Source organism: Morone saxatilis, unplaced genomic scaffold (genome assembly GCF_004916995.1).
Source record: "Morone saxatilis isolate NCDOM2014 unplaced genomic scaffold, NCSU_SB_2.0 Contig8, whole genome shotgun sequence".
Lineage (NCBI taxonomy): Eukaryota > Metazoa > Chordata > Actinopteri > Moronidae > Morone > Morone saxatilis.
The window spans coordinates 23,773,265-23,784,445 of record NW_023340257.1 but is presented as its reverse complement, the minus strand read 5'-3'; the positions used below and the strand labels follow the sequence as shown (position 1 = coordinate 23,784,445).

The following is an 11,181-nucleotide window of genomic DNA, read 5'->3' as shown; positions in this document are numbered from 1 at the left end:
ATACATCCATTAGCTATTATTTGATTAATCACAGTCAGTCACAGAGCTGAAACATTGAGACAGACTCCCACATTTACACTTAATGTCTTTGGACAGTAAGAGAAGAACTGTCACACCAAAAACCTTCTTGCTGTGTATATTATTTAAGTTATCCTATTAAGCGTACAGCCTCCATATCATAATGATTATTTAAATAAATGATGTAAGGACAGTTGCAGAAGTAGAGTAAAATGTATTTGTTTCCTCTCAGGAGGCTAATTAACTCTGCTGTAATTAATCTTTAGGGGTTTTGAGGTGCTGCATACTAATGCAAAATAAGTAAATAAGTCAAAATAAAAAAGTGAAGAAAAAATAAACCTACATCTTTTATCTTTATAGATTCCTTTAGCAACTTTATATTTATATAAAAGTCTGCATTCAGCTATCACTGCTGCCATGTAAACAGGGTAAAGAGAGAGTTTTTATTATTAATATTATTATTATATTATATTATATTATATATATTAATTATTATATTATATAATTATTATATATTTACTGCAGCCTGTTAGGGATTCATAACATAAACTTTTTGACTTACTTTACTTTTACTATTTCTCTGTTTCTTAAGTCCTGCCATAGCAGAACTGAGATGACTACAAAGCACTTGCTTGATTGTTTAAGGATATTTTGTGATTTTAATAAACCATTTTCTCAACTGTGGCGCTTTTTAACACAACCACAATATTCAGTCTTAACGTAATCGTTGGTTTGCTCCTCCATGCTGCGACGCTCACTTTCATAATAATTTTAGGCTTTATAAAATGTGAAATAGTCGCCTTCTAGTGGTTTATGGTCCTCTCAATCCTGAAAAGGGAACTTTACAACAACATGCATTCCCAAAAACATGACCTCTATTGTGCATTATACACAATCCTACAAAGTCATAACGTCTAAAACGTTCCTCTGTGATGTATCTGACCGGCTTACGTTGCTCCAGTTTGACTCACAGCTTGTGGTTTGTGTAGACAAACTGCAGACTGTTAGTTCTCTGGATGATTGTAGCGTTGTGATTACCTTCACAGCCAATAGGAGGTAAAGCCAATATATAAATTCCCAAAATTCCCCATGTCCAAAACTGTGAGGAGGTTTCACAGGAGACACAAACTATTAACAAAATGTGTTGTGATAAATGTATTTTTTTAGGGGAACACTCAGAGACCCAACCTTATCCGGCATTCATTAGTTAATGTTTTTAACAAACAACAACAACCAGTATGTTATTTTCACCTCACACAAAAAGCACAGATCAAATTAACTGAGTAAAAACAAACAAAAAAAAAACGTTAAAATTACATTTTAAAAAAAAGCATTTCGCATCAAATCTCCTTTTAAAAAAAAAATATATAACTACACAGACGACACACACATTTGAATCAGGCGAAAACGAAGTCTTCCTGTTTTCCTGCCTGTAGCTGGGTCCTGTACAGCAGCCCGTGCGAGGCTGTCCTGGAGACCGCGCTGCCTGCACCTCTATCGTCTCGGGTGATTTGTTACATGTAGCGTTTTCTGCTTTAATCCGTAAAACTGTTACAAAGTTGCAAACCGTTCGCGTTTGCAGCCGACGCCGCGAGCCGCGCAGCTACTGCAAACGAGGGGCCACACTTGCAGCGCGACCCCCTTTTTCCCCGCACCTTAAAAAAAAATTCCCAAGCATACCCCCTTCCATCCAAGAGTTTCCCAACATTTACTCATATTTTTTTTTTTTTTTGTGGTTTGCAAGGAGAGGCAGATAGCGGTTACACTTTAAAAAAAAACAAAACCGCGTCGTCTCGGTGGGGTCGCGGCGCCGCTGTGGCGTGAGGGGTGTTCAGTTTGTGCCACTCGGTGGTTTGTTTTGAATGTCAAAGGCTCAAGCTAGCTGTGCGTCTGAATATTGTTGATAGCTGGTTTTTTGGAGCTAAGCTAAGGAGGCTAACGAAATGCAACCCATTAAAAACGCTGGACGCGAGAGGCGGAACGGGGCTTTGAACTCAAACGTTTTGTGAAATTAGGGTGTTAAGTGAGTCGCGTTGCAGTTAAATACTGCGTGTGGTAACTAATCGAGGAACTGTGCATGCAAAGAGCTTTCTGAAAACACCAGCTAGCATGTAGCAAGCCGCTTGCAGTGTCTCCATTCATATCCTGCGCACTGCTTCTGCTCTGACCGAGTAATGGCTACGATCCGCTGCCTTTGTGGAGCGGCAACCGGGGGATACGTCCCCCCTCACAGCCGCGGATAAACAATCTGCGTTTTATTGCGTGTATTTGTGTTACTGGAGGTGTTAACGCACAAGTGGAGGAGAGACTTGGTGGTGGATTCACCGACGAGCCCCGCACTGGATTAATCTTTGCAGGCTGCGTGAAAACCGCGCGTTTTCAGTTTGTTGTCTGTTGCCATCCGCTGATTCTCGGTGTGTAAGCAAAGATATATGTGCTGTTTGATCTCTAGACGAGTTCTTAAAAGCTTTATTTACATATATGGAACCGTATGCGTGTTCATAAGGGGTGTTTTAATGTGTTTTAAGAATGTAAACTTTGTTTGGAAGCTGTGTAACTTCATTATAATTGTTAATGTAGTTGTTGAAGTCCTGCAGCCTTTTAATAAATCCCTCTGCTTGCTTTATTCTCACTAAAAATCCCAGCAAGCCTCAGATGTCTGACAGCAATATGTGATGTAATGTTTTGAGTCATTAGTCATAATTTGATTTGTGGGATTTAAAAAAAAATGGAATTGGTTATTTTAACACACAAATGTAGACATGTAGATCAGCAAACGTACTACAGGTTTCTGTATTTGGTCTGCGGTGGACAATCAGTAAATAAAGTAATTTTATAATGAAAGTTAAAATCAGTTTAAAGCAGGTTTAAGGCTTCATGCTGCACTTAACCAGCCGTGTACCGCGTGCTATCTAAGAGAGATCAACAACCTTAATTAAAAGTTATTTTGAACGTAACTTACTCTTGTGTGATATGTTGGAAAGTGTAGAGTAACTAGAGTTTGGGATGTTTTTAGTACAGCATAACCACAGCAACACAAAGAGCTTTACTCTAAGGATCATTCATGCTCAAATAGTGTGATAGTGATATTGTGCAGAGCTTTGCTGAATGAATTCAACAAATGTCATTTTATTTTTTTGGCTATAAAATGATTGTTAATCATGAATAACCACACGGAGGCTCTTTCAGTTTAGTAATTGTTGTTCATACTGTCAAAATCCGACTTTAAATCATCTCTCAAACCTCACTGTACCACGAAATAACAATATAAAGCGATACAAAATGGTGTTATAATAATACAAATGTAACTGTAAGCGTAGTTAATGTGGAGAAAGGGCCCTTTGTGTATTGATAATAAAATGAATCGTGAGTGGACTTTGAAACCTTTTTCGTCTTTAACAGTTGTCATGGATGATGAAGACGGCAGGTGCCTTCTAGATGTAATTTGGTAAGTCTTCAGTCCGTCTTATGTTCAACAAACTGTTCAACAAATTCTTCTTCTTTTTGAGCTTCGTCTTGTACTCTGGTGAATCACATTGTTTTCGTCCTGCAGTGACCCAGAAGCTCTCAATGACTTTCTTCATGGATCTGAGACCCATGTGAGTATGACGGGAAATAAAAGTGAAAGAAGACGTGTTCCGCTCGTGATTTAAAGTTACAAAAACGGGACGGTCATTGATGTGACGTGGAGTCTTCATGTGCGTTATTCAGTTGGGGATTTACAAGACTCCGTACTTAAGTCACTTCAGATTACACGTTGATGCACTCTGAAACCCTCGTCCTTCACTGCTTTCATTTATTTTGTTTTTATTTTACTGCTTCCTGTGCTCAATGGTCGTCTTTGCTTTTTGATTGCACTATTTATGGTTTCACCTTGCCTTCCCTTTTTATTAATAATTCACGAAATGAGAAATGCTAATACTAACGCTTCCCAACTCTCTGTTATTCCTATCACTTTGCCCCTCTACTGCTTGTTAGGGTTGGGCGATATTTTTGGCCACCATCAGTACAACCATGCACCTTCTGAATTCAAGTTTCTCTCTTACTGATCTGAGAGTAGTTTAACTGCCATCGTAAAACACACTTCCTATTCAAACAAATATAAAAAACCAACCCAGAACCGTTAATTGGTTAATATTTCCATTGTTCCAACATTCACCAACTCTGTTCTGGTCGAAATTAACTCTTAATTCACTGAGTTTAATGTGAAAATGTTCTGGCTCGTCGCTGTTCCTTCCTCTCACTCGTTCGTCGGTCAGTGGGTACGTACTGCGCCGCTGAACGAGAGTCTGTTGTTGAGCAGCCGTTCTCACTCGTTCTTCTGAGACTAAATTAGAAAAATTAAATGACCAAAATGATGGATTAGTCCAATCGCCCAACCCTATCGCTTATCTTTTCACTGGTTCTTTACAATCTGGATTCTCTGGACTATGTTCTGTCCTTTCCTTGCCCTCCTCCTCTGTTTGATGGTCTGTATGTTTCTCTGTCCTGGTGGGTTTTGCCTGCTGGTTTGGGTGCCTTTGGTTTCTGTCTGTCCTATCCTGGGTGGCTGTGTCTGTAGTTGGACACTGACGACCTTTTGGATGGTTCGAGTGACCCCTCCAGCTCGTTCTTCTCTACCACTGGGGTGAGTAAAATCCCCCAATCCTCTTCCTTCTTTTTTCTTTCCATCTGTGTAGCATGCATCTCCAAATACCCCCTTTCCACTAACATATCGACACTTTACAAGCTTTGATTTGCCGCGATGTGACAAGTGAATTTGTGGGGTTTTCATGTCTGCATTTCTGTGTTAACTCAGTTACACTTCTCGCCATCACACCTGGTCATCAAAATTCATCCACCACCTGATTTCACTTCTTTCCTCTTACCTTTGAAGGGCCATGTTCCCGAGGTCCAGCCTACAGTCCAGCTGTCGGCCAATGAGCCGACAGGCCTGCCTAGAGTCAGTGTTGACCTGGACTTCCTGGAGGATGAGGACATCTTGGGAGGATCCCCAGGTGGGGAAGGTGGGAGCAATGGCATTGGGACAAATCACGAGCCATGTGACATCCTGCAGCAGAGCCTGGCTGAAGCCAACATCACAGAGCAAAGCCTACAGGAGGCAGAGGCTGAGCTGGACCTGGGCTCCTTTGGAATTCCAGGCCTTACGCAGGTGGTTCAGACAATGCCTGATGCCAGCCTGTCTGGGGCTGGAGGCACTGCTGTTGGTGTAGGCATAGGTGTTGGTGTTGGGGGGGCGGCAGCAATTTTCCCTGGGTCTGCCCCGAGCACCACTGCTACTCCTCCCAATGCCACGGCCGACATGCTCGGGTCAGTGCTTGCTCAGCAGGGCCTTCAACTCCAACCCCAGGTCATGAACAAGGCAATAAGTGTTCAGCCATTTATGCAGCCTGTGGGCCTGGGAAATGTGACACTTCAACCCATTTCAAGTCTCCAAGCTCTTCCTAACGGGAGTCAGTCTGGACATTTGGGTATCGGACAGATTCAGGTTGTGGGTCAGCCTACAGTCATGACTATCAATCAGTCTGGGCAGCCAATCCTGGCTAAAGCCATGGGTGGTTACCAGCTGCACCAGTCTGGGCCAGAGGTATCAGGTGCTGGTTCTCAGGCGGGACTTGGAGGCTCAGGGGGTGGACTTCTGATCCAAGGTAACAAAGCCACTTTGGGATCTCCAGCTTTAAATGGACCGGCTGTTTGTGTCAGCAGCACAAACAGCAGCAGTGGCGGTACAATGACTGCTCCTGCTGGGCTTGTGGGCTTTGGCAGTACCCCTCTAAGTTCAGGAATTGGACCCCAGACACAAACTCAAGGCCAAATCATGCAGAACGTGATCATCCAGCGCACACCAACACCCATTCAGCCTAAACCCCCTCAGGGGGGAGCCATCCAACCGAAACTCTTCAAACAGCAACAACAGCAGCAGCAGCCACAGCCAGCACCACAACCCCTGCAAAATGATGCCCACAAGGCTCTAGGGCTGCAGCAAATTCCAGTTTCTACTGCTCAGAATGTAGCCTTCCTGACAGGAAAGCCAGGCTCTAACGTTGTCCTGAGTACTCAAGCCACAACACAAGGCCCTCAGTTTCAACAAACCCTGTTCAAACAACAAGCAGCACAACCATCCGGCAAGCCCCTCAGTGTACACTTGTTAAACCAATCCGGCAGCATCGTTATTCCCTCTCAGACAGTTCTGCAAGGTCAGAACCACCAGTTTCTCCTGCCACAGCTACAGGCAGGTGGGCAGATCCTGACCCAGCACCCTGGGGGCCACATCATCACTAGTCAGGGTCCTGGTGGACAGCTCATTGCGAACCAGATTTTAACTGCAAACCAGAACATCAACTTAAGTCAGGTGTTGACTTCGCAGGGCCACCCTGGGGCTGCCCACATCCTCTCCGGACCCATTCAGCTCCAGCCTGGCCAGATGGGCACACCCACCCTCTTTCAGATGCCTGTCACATTGGCTCAGAGTCAAAACCAGACACAGACCCACACTGTCTCAGGTCATGCCCAGACAGTCATACAGGGCATGCCAATTCAGAACTCCCTGACCATGCTTAGTCAGGTGGAGGGGTTGAGCCCCGCAGTCAGCCTTCAGCCAGCCCTACAACCCCAGCCAGGTGGAGTCCCCAGCAGCACAGGAGCAGCAACCATGGCTCAAGGCCAGCCTGGAGAGTGTGTTACTGTGCTGGGTAGCTCCACAGACCAGGCTGCTCATCCTACTCAGCAGCACGTACCGCAGTCTTCTATCCTCGCCATGCAGTCGGCTTCCGCTGTGTCCACGGCTATCGCAGTACCTTCCTCTTCTCCGTCCATGTCTGTGTCCACCTCCTCTGTCACAGCAGTGGGGCTGGTCCCCTCTCAGGCCCAGCACAGTCCAGGGAGGTTACTGTTCACCAACCAGGGCTCCAGTATGATCCTGAGCCAGGAGTCTCTGCAGATGTTCCTACAACAGGTCAGTGTTCCAGCCTTTGCATGTTTCCTTTGAATGTGTACAGTTAACATTGTCTTAAAACATGAATAACATGCACGGAGTGATATCTTGGTCTGACCTCTTTGGTTTACTATTTTACTCCCCCTTCCCTCCAATCCCCTTCCTCCTTCCCTCCCTCGTCCTGAAATGATAAATATACTCCTATCAGGAGCAGCACCACCAAACAGAGAATGAGTCAACCCCCTCTGTGGGCGTACCAGCGTCTGTAATCGTCAGCAGCAACAGCATCACTGCTCCGGCCCCCGCTGTCCATGACAGCCAATTAACTGACTCTTGGGTGGGTCAGGCCCACAGTCCTTCCCCTGGCCCCTCCCACATGACAGCAGTGGTAAAGCAGGTAGAAATGCCCCTTTATGTCAAGCCCCACCCACTTGTTGCTGCTGCTGCCGCCACAGTGTTAGGGTATCTTACCTTTCCCCATCACTGCTCTTTACTTCTCTCCTGCATTAAGCATTGCTTCCATGCCCTTCACAGTTGCTATGCAATTCCTGAGCTGGAAAATTACTCATTCGCTTGCAGCTTCTGTATGTTTTCTTACATTGCTTTGTTATATGTAAAGGCATGATCATTCCAGTTGTCCGTACATATTGTATGTCATCCACTGCGATAGTTTAACATTTAGCTGTATGCACCTCTATAGAATGTGGAACTGGCAATCAAGTGCCAGTTATTTTCTAAGTTAAGCTAATTGTTGAACTAATTTGGTCTGTTTTTCATCCATTATAATGTATGTTTTTTGTAACAATACAAAAACCATGCTCATGCTTAATACTCGAGCTACCAAGATGCCAACTTGTTCACCTCTTTACTAACGCTCAATCAAATCCTGTCAACTCACCTTCATTCGCCGCATTACTGACCAATAACTGATCAATCAACCCACACCTCTCAACCTCGCACCTCTCATTTAGACTCGTATGTGCTTACAGTGCCACTTCCCCTTGTAACCCGTAGTCTGACCGTAGTGATGACCCAAATTGATAATTACATGCTCCCCTGACCCCAGTCCCTGAAGTCTTCAGATCACCTTCTACTTCACCATCACAGGCCCGCAGATCTTGACTTCTTGCTTTTGTGAACTGTTTTTCTTTTTGGCTCGCCAAATGATCATTGCTCCCTTTTTTATGTCTAATCTTCCTCAAACGCTAGAAAAAAAATCAGTGGGCTTCTACTACTTTTACTTGGGCAATTACTAGATTTGAAAGTCTAACACTTTGCGTTTCGTATTGTTTTCGTGTTGTTTGTGAAGTTTTGTATTGGGGCTGGGCGATAATTCCATAGCTGATCTTATGTTATAATGTTTGTGCAAATTAATAACCAAAGCGTGATTAAACCCCAACCAAATAAGTTATTGAGGTTGATGTGTGAGGAGTTTTGTGTAATGCAATTCGTAACAGTGGAAAACTATCATTATATTTAACATAATTGTCAGTATTTCACATTAATCATAGTATATATTGATATCAAAAAGATATGATGTAGCCATATCGCCCAGCCCTATTTTGTATCTAGTGTCAAATCTTGAACCTTTTTATACTAGAATCATATTTACTTTATTGTGTGTGCATGCAGAACTTTCAGTGTGTGTTGTTTTTGTGCTTGATGTTCTGATTTCCTCCAGTGTTAAAATTTCGTTTGCTTTCTTGAATCAAATAAGTATATTGGTGTATTGTGATTCTACTTCTTCAGGTACCCTCCAGTGGACATAAGCAGCCCCTGAAGATCCAGGGCATGTCCCCTTCACCAGTCTTGACCACTCACAACACAGTGCCCCAAGTGGCAGACCGCCCCCAGCCTTCCCAGTCTCCTCTCACTCTGATCCAGTCACCACACCATCAACAGCAGTCGCATCCTCCCTCTCAGCCTCAGTCTCAAACTCCCTCTCGCTCACTGACACCCTCATCTCATCCTTCGCTCTTTATTGTCCATAACCAAATTGCCGAGTCCCCCCAACCAGCTCAGCAAGGGCAGACACAGCCCCAGCAGGCACACATTCAAGTACAGCTTCAGCCTCAGTCGCGGCCGGCCTCTCAGCCTTCCCCTTATCAACAAGATATGCCTCCTATGTCACAGTCACCCAAGCCTCCCCCTGCACCGCCTGCACAGCACCAGTTTACTGCTCCTCCTGTCAGCACTTCTGCCACTGCTGTCGTCAAAGCCCAGGTTCCCATCCAGGGCCTGACAGCAGAGCAGCAGCACCACCTGCAATTAGTAGGCGCGCAAATTCAGACCCTGTCGGGCATCAGCCAGCCCTCACCTCAGCAGAAACAGCTGCTGGATAAGCTGCACCAGGTATTGTCCCAGTTCACCACAAACTTCTCTTAAAAAAGACTTCTCTTAACACTATTTGCATGAAGTTAAAATCTTGTATTATGACTTGACTTTGAAACATGCTACTTTTTCACCCTCCCACTGTAAAAAAAATATGAGTTAGGCAACCAAATGTGTAGGAAAAAAACTCTCCTGTTGTGTTTTCAGGTCCAGCAGAACATTCTTCTGCAGGTCAAGCAGCCTGCTCAGCCTCAAGCCACCAGTCAGTTGAGCTCCCAGCAAGATGTGCCTGTTGATAAAGTGGTTCTTGCATCATCAGCCAGCACTGGTACGCCTGCTCAGCTTCCCTCAGTGCTGCAGCCGACATCAGTGCTCGTCAAAACTCCTGCTACAGGTCAGTTTACCACTAGTGATGCAAAACGGCAGGATCCTGAACACACCTTGAACTATTTCCCTTTCTAATGATTTGTTTCGTCTTGTTTTAGCATCAAGTGACTTACAGGTATTCTCAGGAGCCCAAGGGCCAGCTGGAGCAATGGTGAATCAGACCGTCACTCCTGCCAGCCTTACCCAGCCTGCACAGGTAGGTGACACCCCAAAGCCAATTGCTCCTAGGACACAAATGTTGGTATTGTGTATTGTTTGCTGTATTTTGTCAGTGTCTGACCTTCATTATGTCCCCCATAGGTTCAGCCAAAGCCAGGGGTGATCAGCTCAGTTGGAGGGATGACTCTGGGGAAAGCTGGGATGCAGATACAGGTGTTGGGAACTAGTCTGACTCAAATGTCTGCTCCACAGCCCCCAGCTCCAGTACAAACTCAGGTAAAGAGAGTCAATGCATTTTAGTGAGGTCCAAAAAACAGCTGTTAATATTTAAGCTTCAGTCTGAAGGATTAATCCCCTGTTTGTTCACATCACAGACAACAACAATGAAGATGCCTTTCAGTGCAGAGCCCAGCAAAGAAGCCAGGTGTGTACTGCGTGAATTTTAACGGCTTATTGTAAGTGTCTCATAATGCATTTTCTAAAATAGTATTTCTTTATACACACTGCAGGATGCTAGAACAGCTGAGGAAACAGCAGGGTTCAGTGCTTCACCCAAACTACAGCGCTCCTTTCCACTCTTTTGAGGACACACTGCACAGACTGCTGCCTTACCACCTCTACCAGGGAACTGCCAACTCTTCTCAAGACTATCAAAAAGGTAACAACTCCATAGCCTCGAGTGCGGCCGAAATGCAGTTTCGTGCCATTTTTTGCCGTTATTAACATCTTGGTTGTCTTGTGCACAGTGGATGATGAATTTGAGAAGGTCTCCTGCCATCTGCTGAAAAGGACCCAGGCCATGTTGGATAAATATCGCTACCTGCTCTTTGCTGAGTCCAAAGTAAGTTTATAAATCAGCATTTTCACTCTATGTCTTCTTGTCTTCTTTGTCCTGAATTGATTTTGAACTGATGGATTTTGGTGTTTGAACCTGAGCAGAGACTAGGCCCCTCAGCAGAGATGGTGATGATTGACCGGATGTTCATTCAGGAGGAGAAGATTGCGTTAAATCAGGACAGGGTTTTGGCCAAGGAGAGACCAGGTACCCTATCACTTTCTTTGGCCATACATAACGTTGTGGTTGCGTTGATATAATTTAGGTGTATGCTAGTGTCTAATAATAACTATATTTATTTCTTTGCAGAGGAGTTTGTGGCAAACGCACGCATGTTGGAGAGTGTAGTTTCATCCCAACAGAAATCCTCTTCTGCTGAGCCCACCTCAGTGAGCGAAGGTGTCGCTGCTGCCGTCCCTGCTCCTGCACCTGCAGTTTCTGCCCCAGCGCCTCTTCCAAACATTGCCCCGGTCCCTCCTCCTGCACCCACCCAAGCTCCAGCTCCAGCTCCAGCTCC

At 44.9% G+C, this 11,181-nt stretch overlaps 1 protein-coding gene across 8 annotated transcripts in view; it reads left to right on the top strand.

Annotated features, from left to right (window-relative positions):
- The first annotated feature begins 1,460 nt into the window (after positions 1 to 1,460).
- Positions 1,461 to 11,181, top strand: part of bicra (BRD4 interacting chromatin remodeling complex associated protein) — a 12,859-nt gene continuing 3,138 nt past the window's right edge. Inside the window, exons 1-15 of one of the 8 annotated variants that reach the window (XM_035680626.1) lie at positions 1,461 to 1,524; positions 3,421 to 3,466; positions 3,572 to 3,617; positions 4,580 to 4,645; positions 4,895 to 6,973; positions 7,161 to 7,349; positions 8,702 to 9,304; positions 9,491 to 9,677; positions 9,769 to 9,866; positions 9,971 to 10,105; positions 10,204 to 10,253; positions 10,339 to 10,487; positions 10,576 to 10,670; positions 10,769 to 10,871; positions 10,974 to 11,178. In XM_035680626.1, coding sequence (XP_035536519.1) covers positions 3,426 to 3,466; positions 3,572 to 3,617; positions 4,580 to 4,645; positions 4,895 to 6,973; positions 7,161 to 7,349; positions 8,702 to 9,304; positions 9,491 to 9,677; positions 9,769 to 9,866; positions 9,971 to 10,105; positions 10,204 to 10,253; positions 10,339 to 10,487; positions 10,576 to 10,670; positions 10,769 to 10,871; positions 10,974 to 11,178 — 4,046 coding nt within the window. In that variant the 5' untranslated portion in view covers positions 1,461 to 1,524; positions 3,421 to 3,425. The other 7 variants (XM_035680623.1, XM_035680624.1, XM_035680625.1 and 4 more) reach the window with 7 other exon arrangements.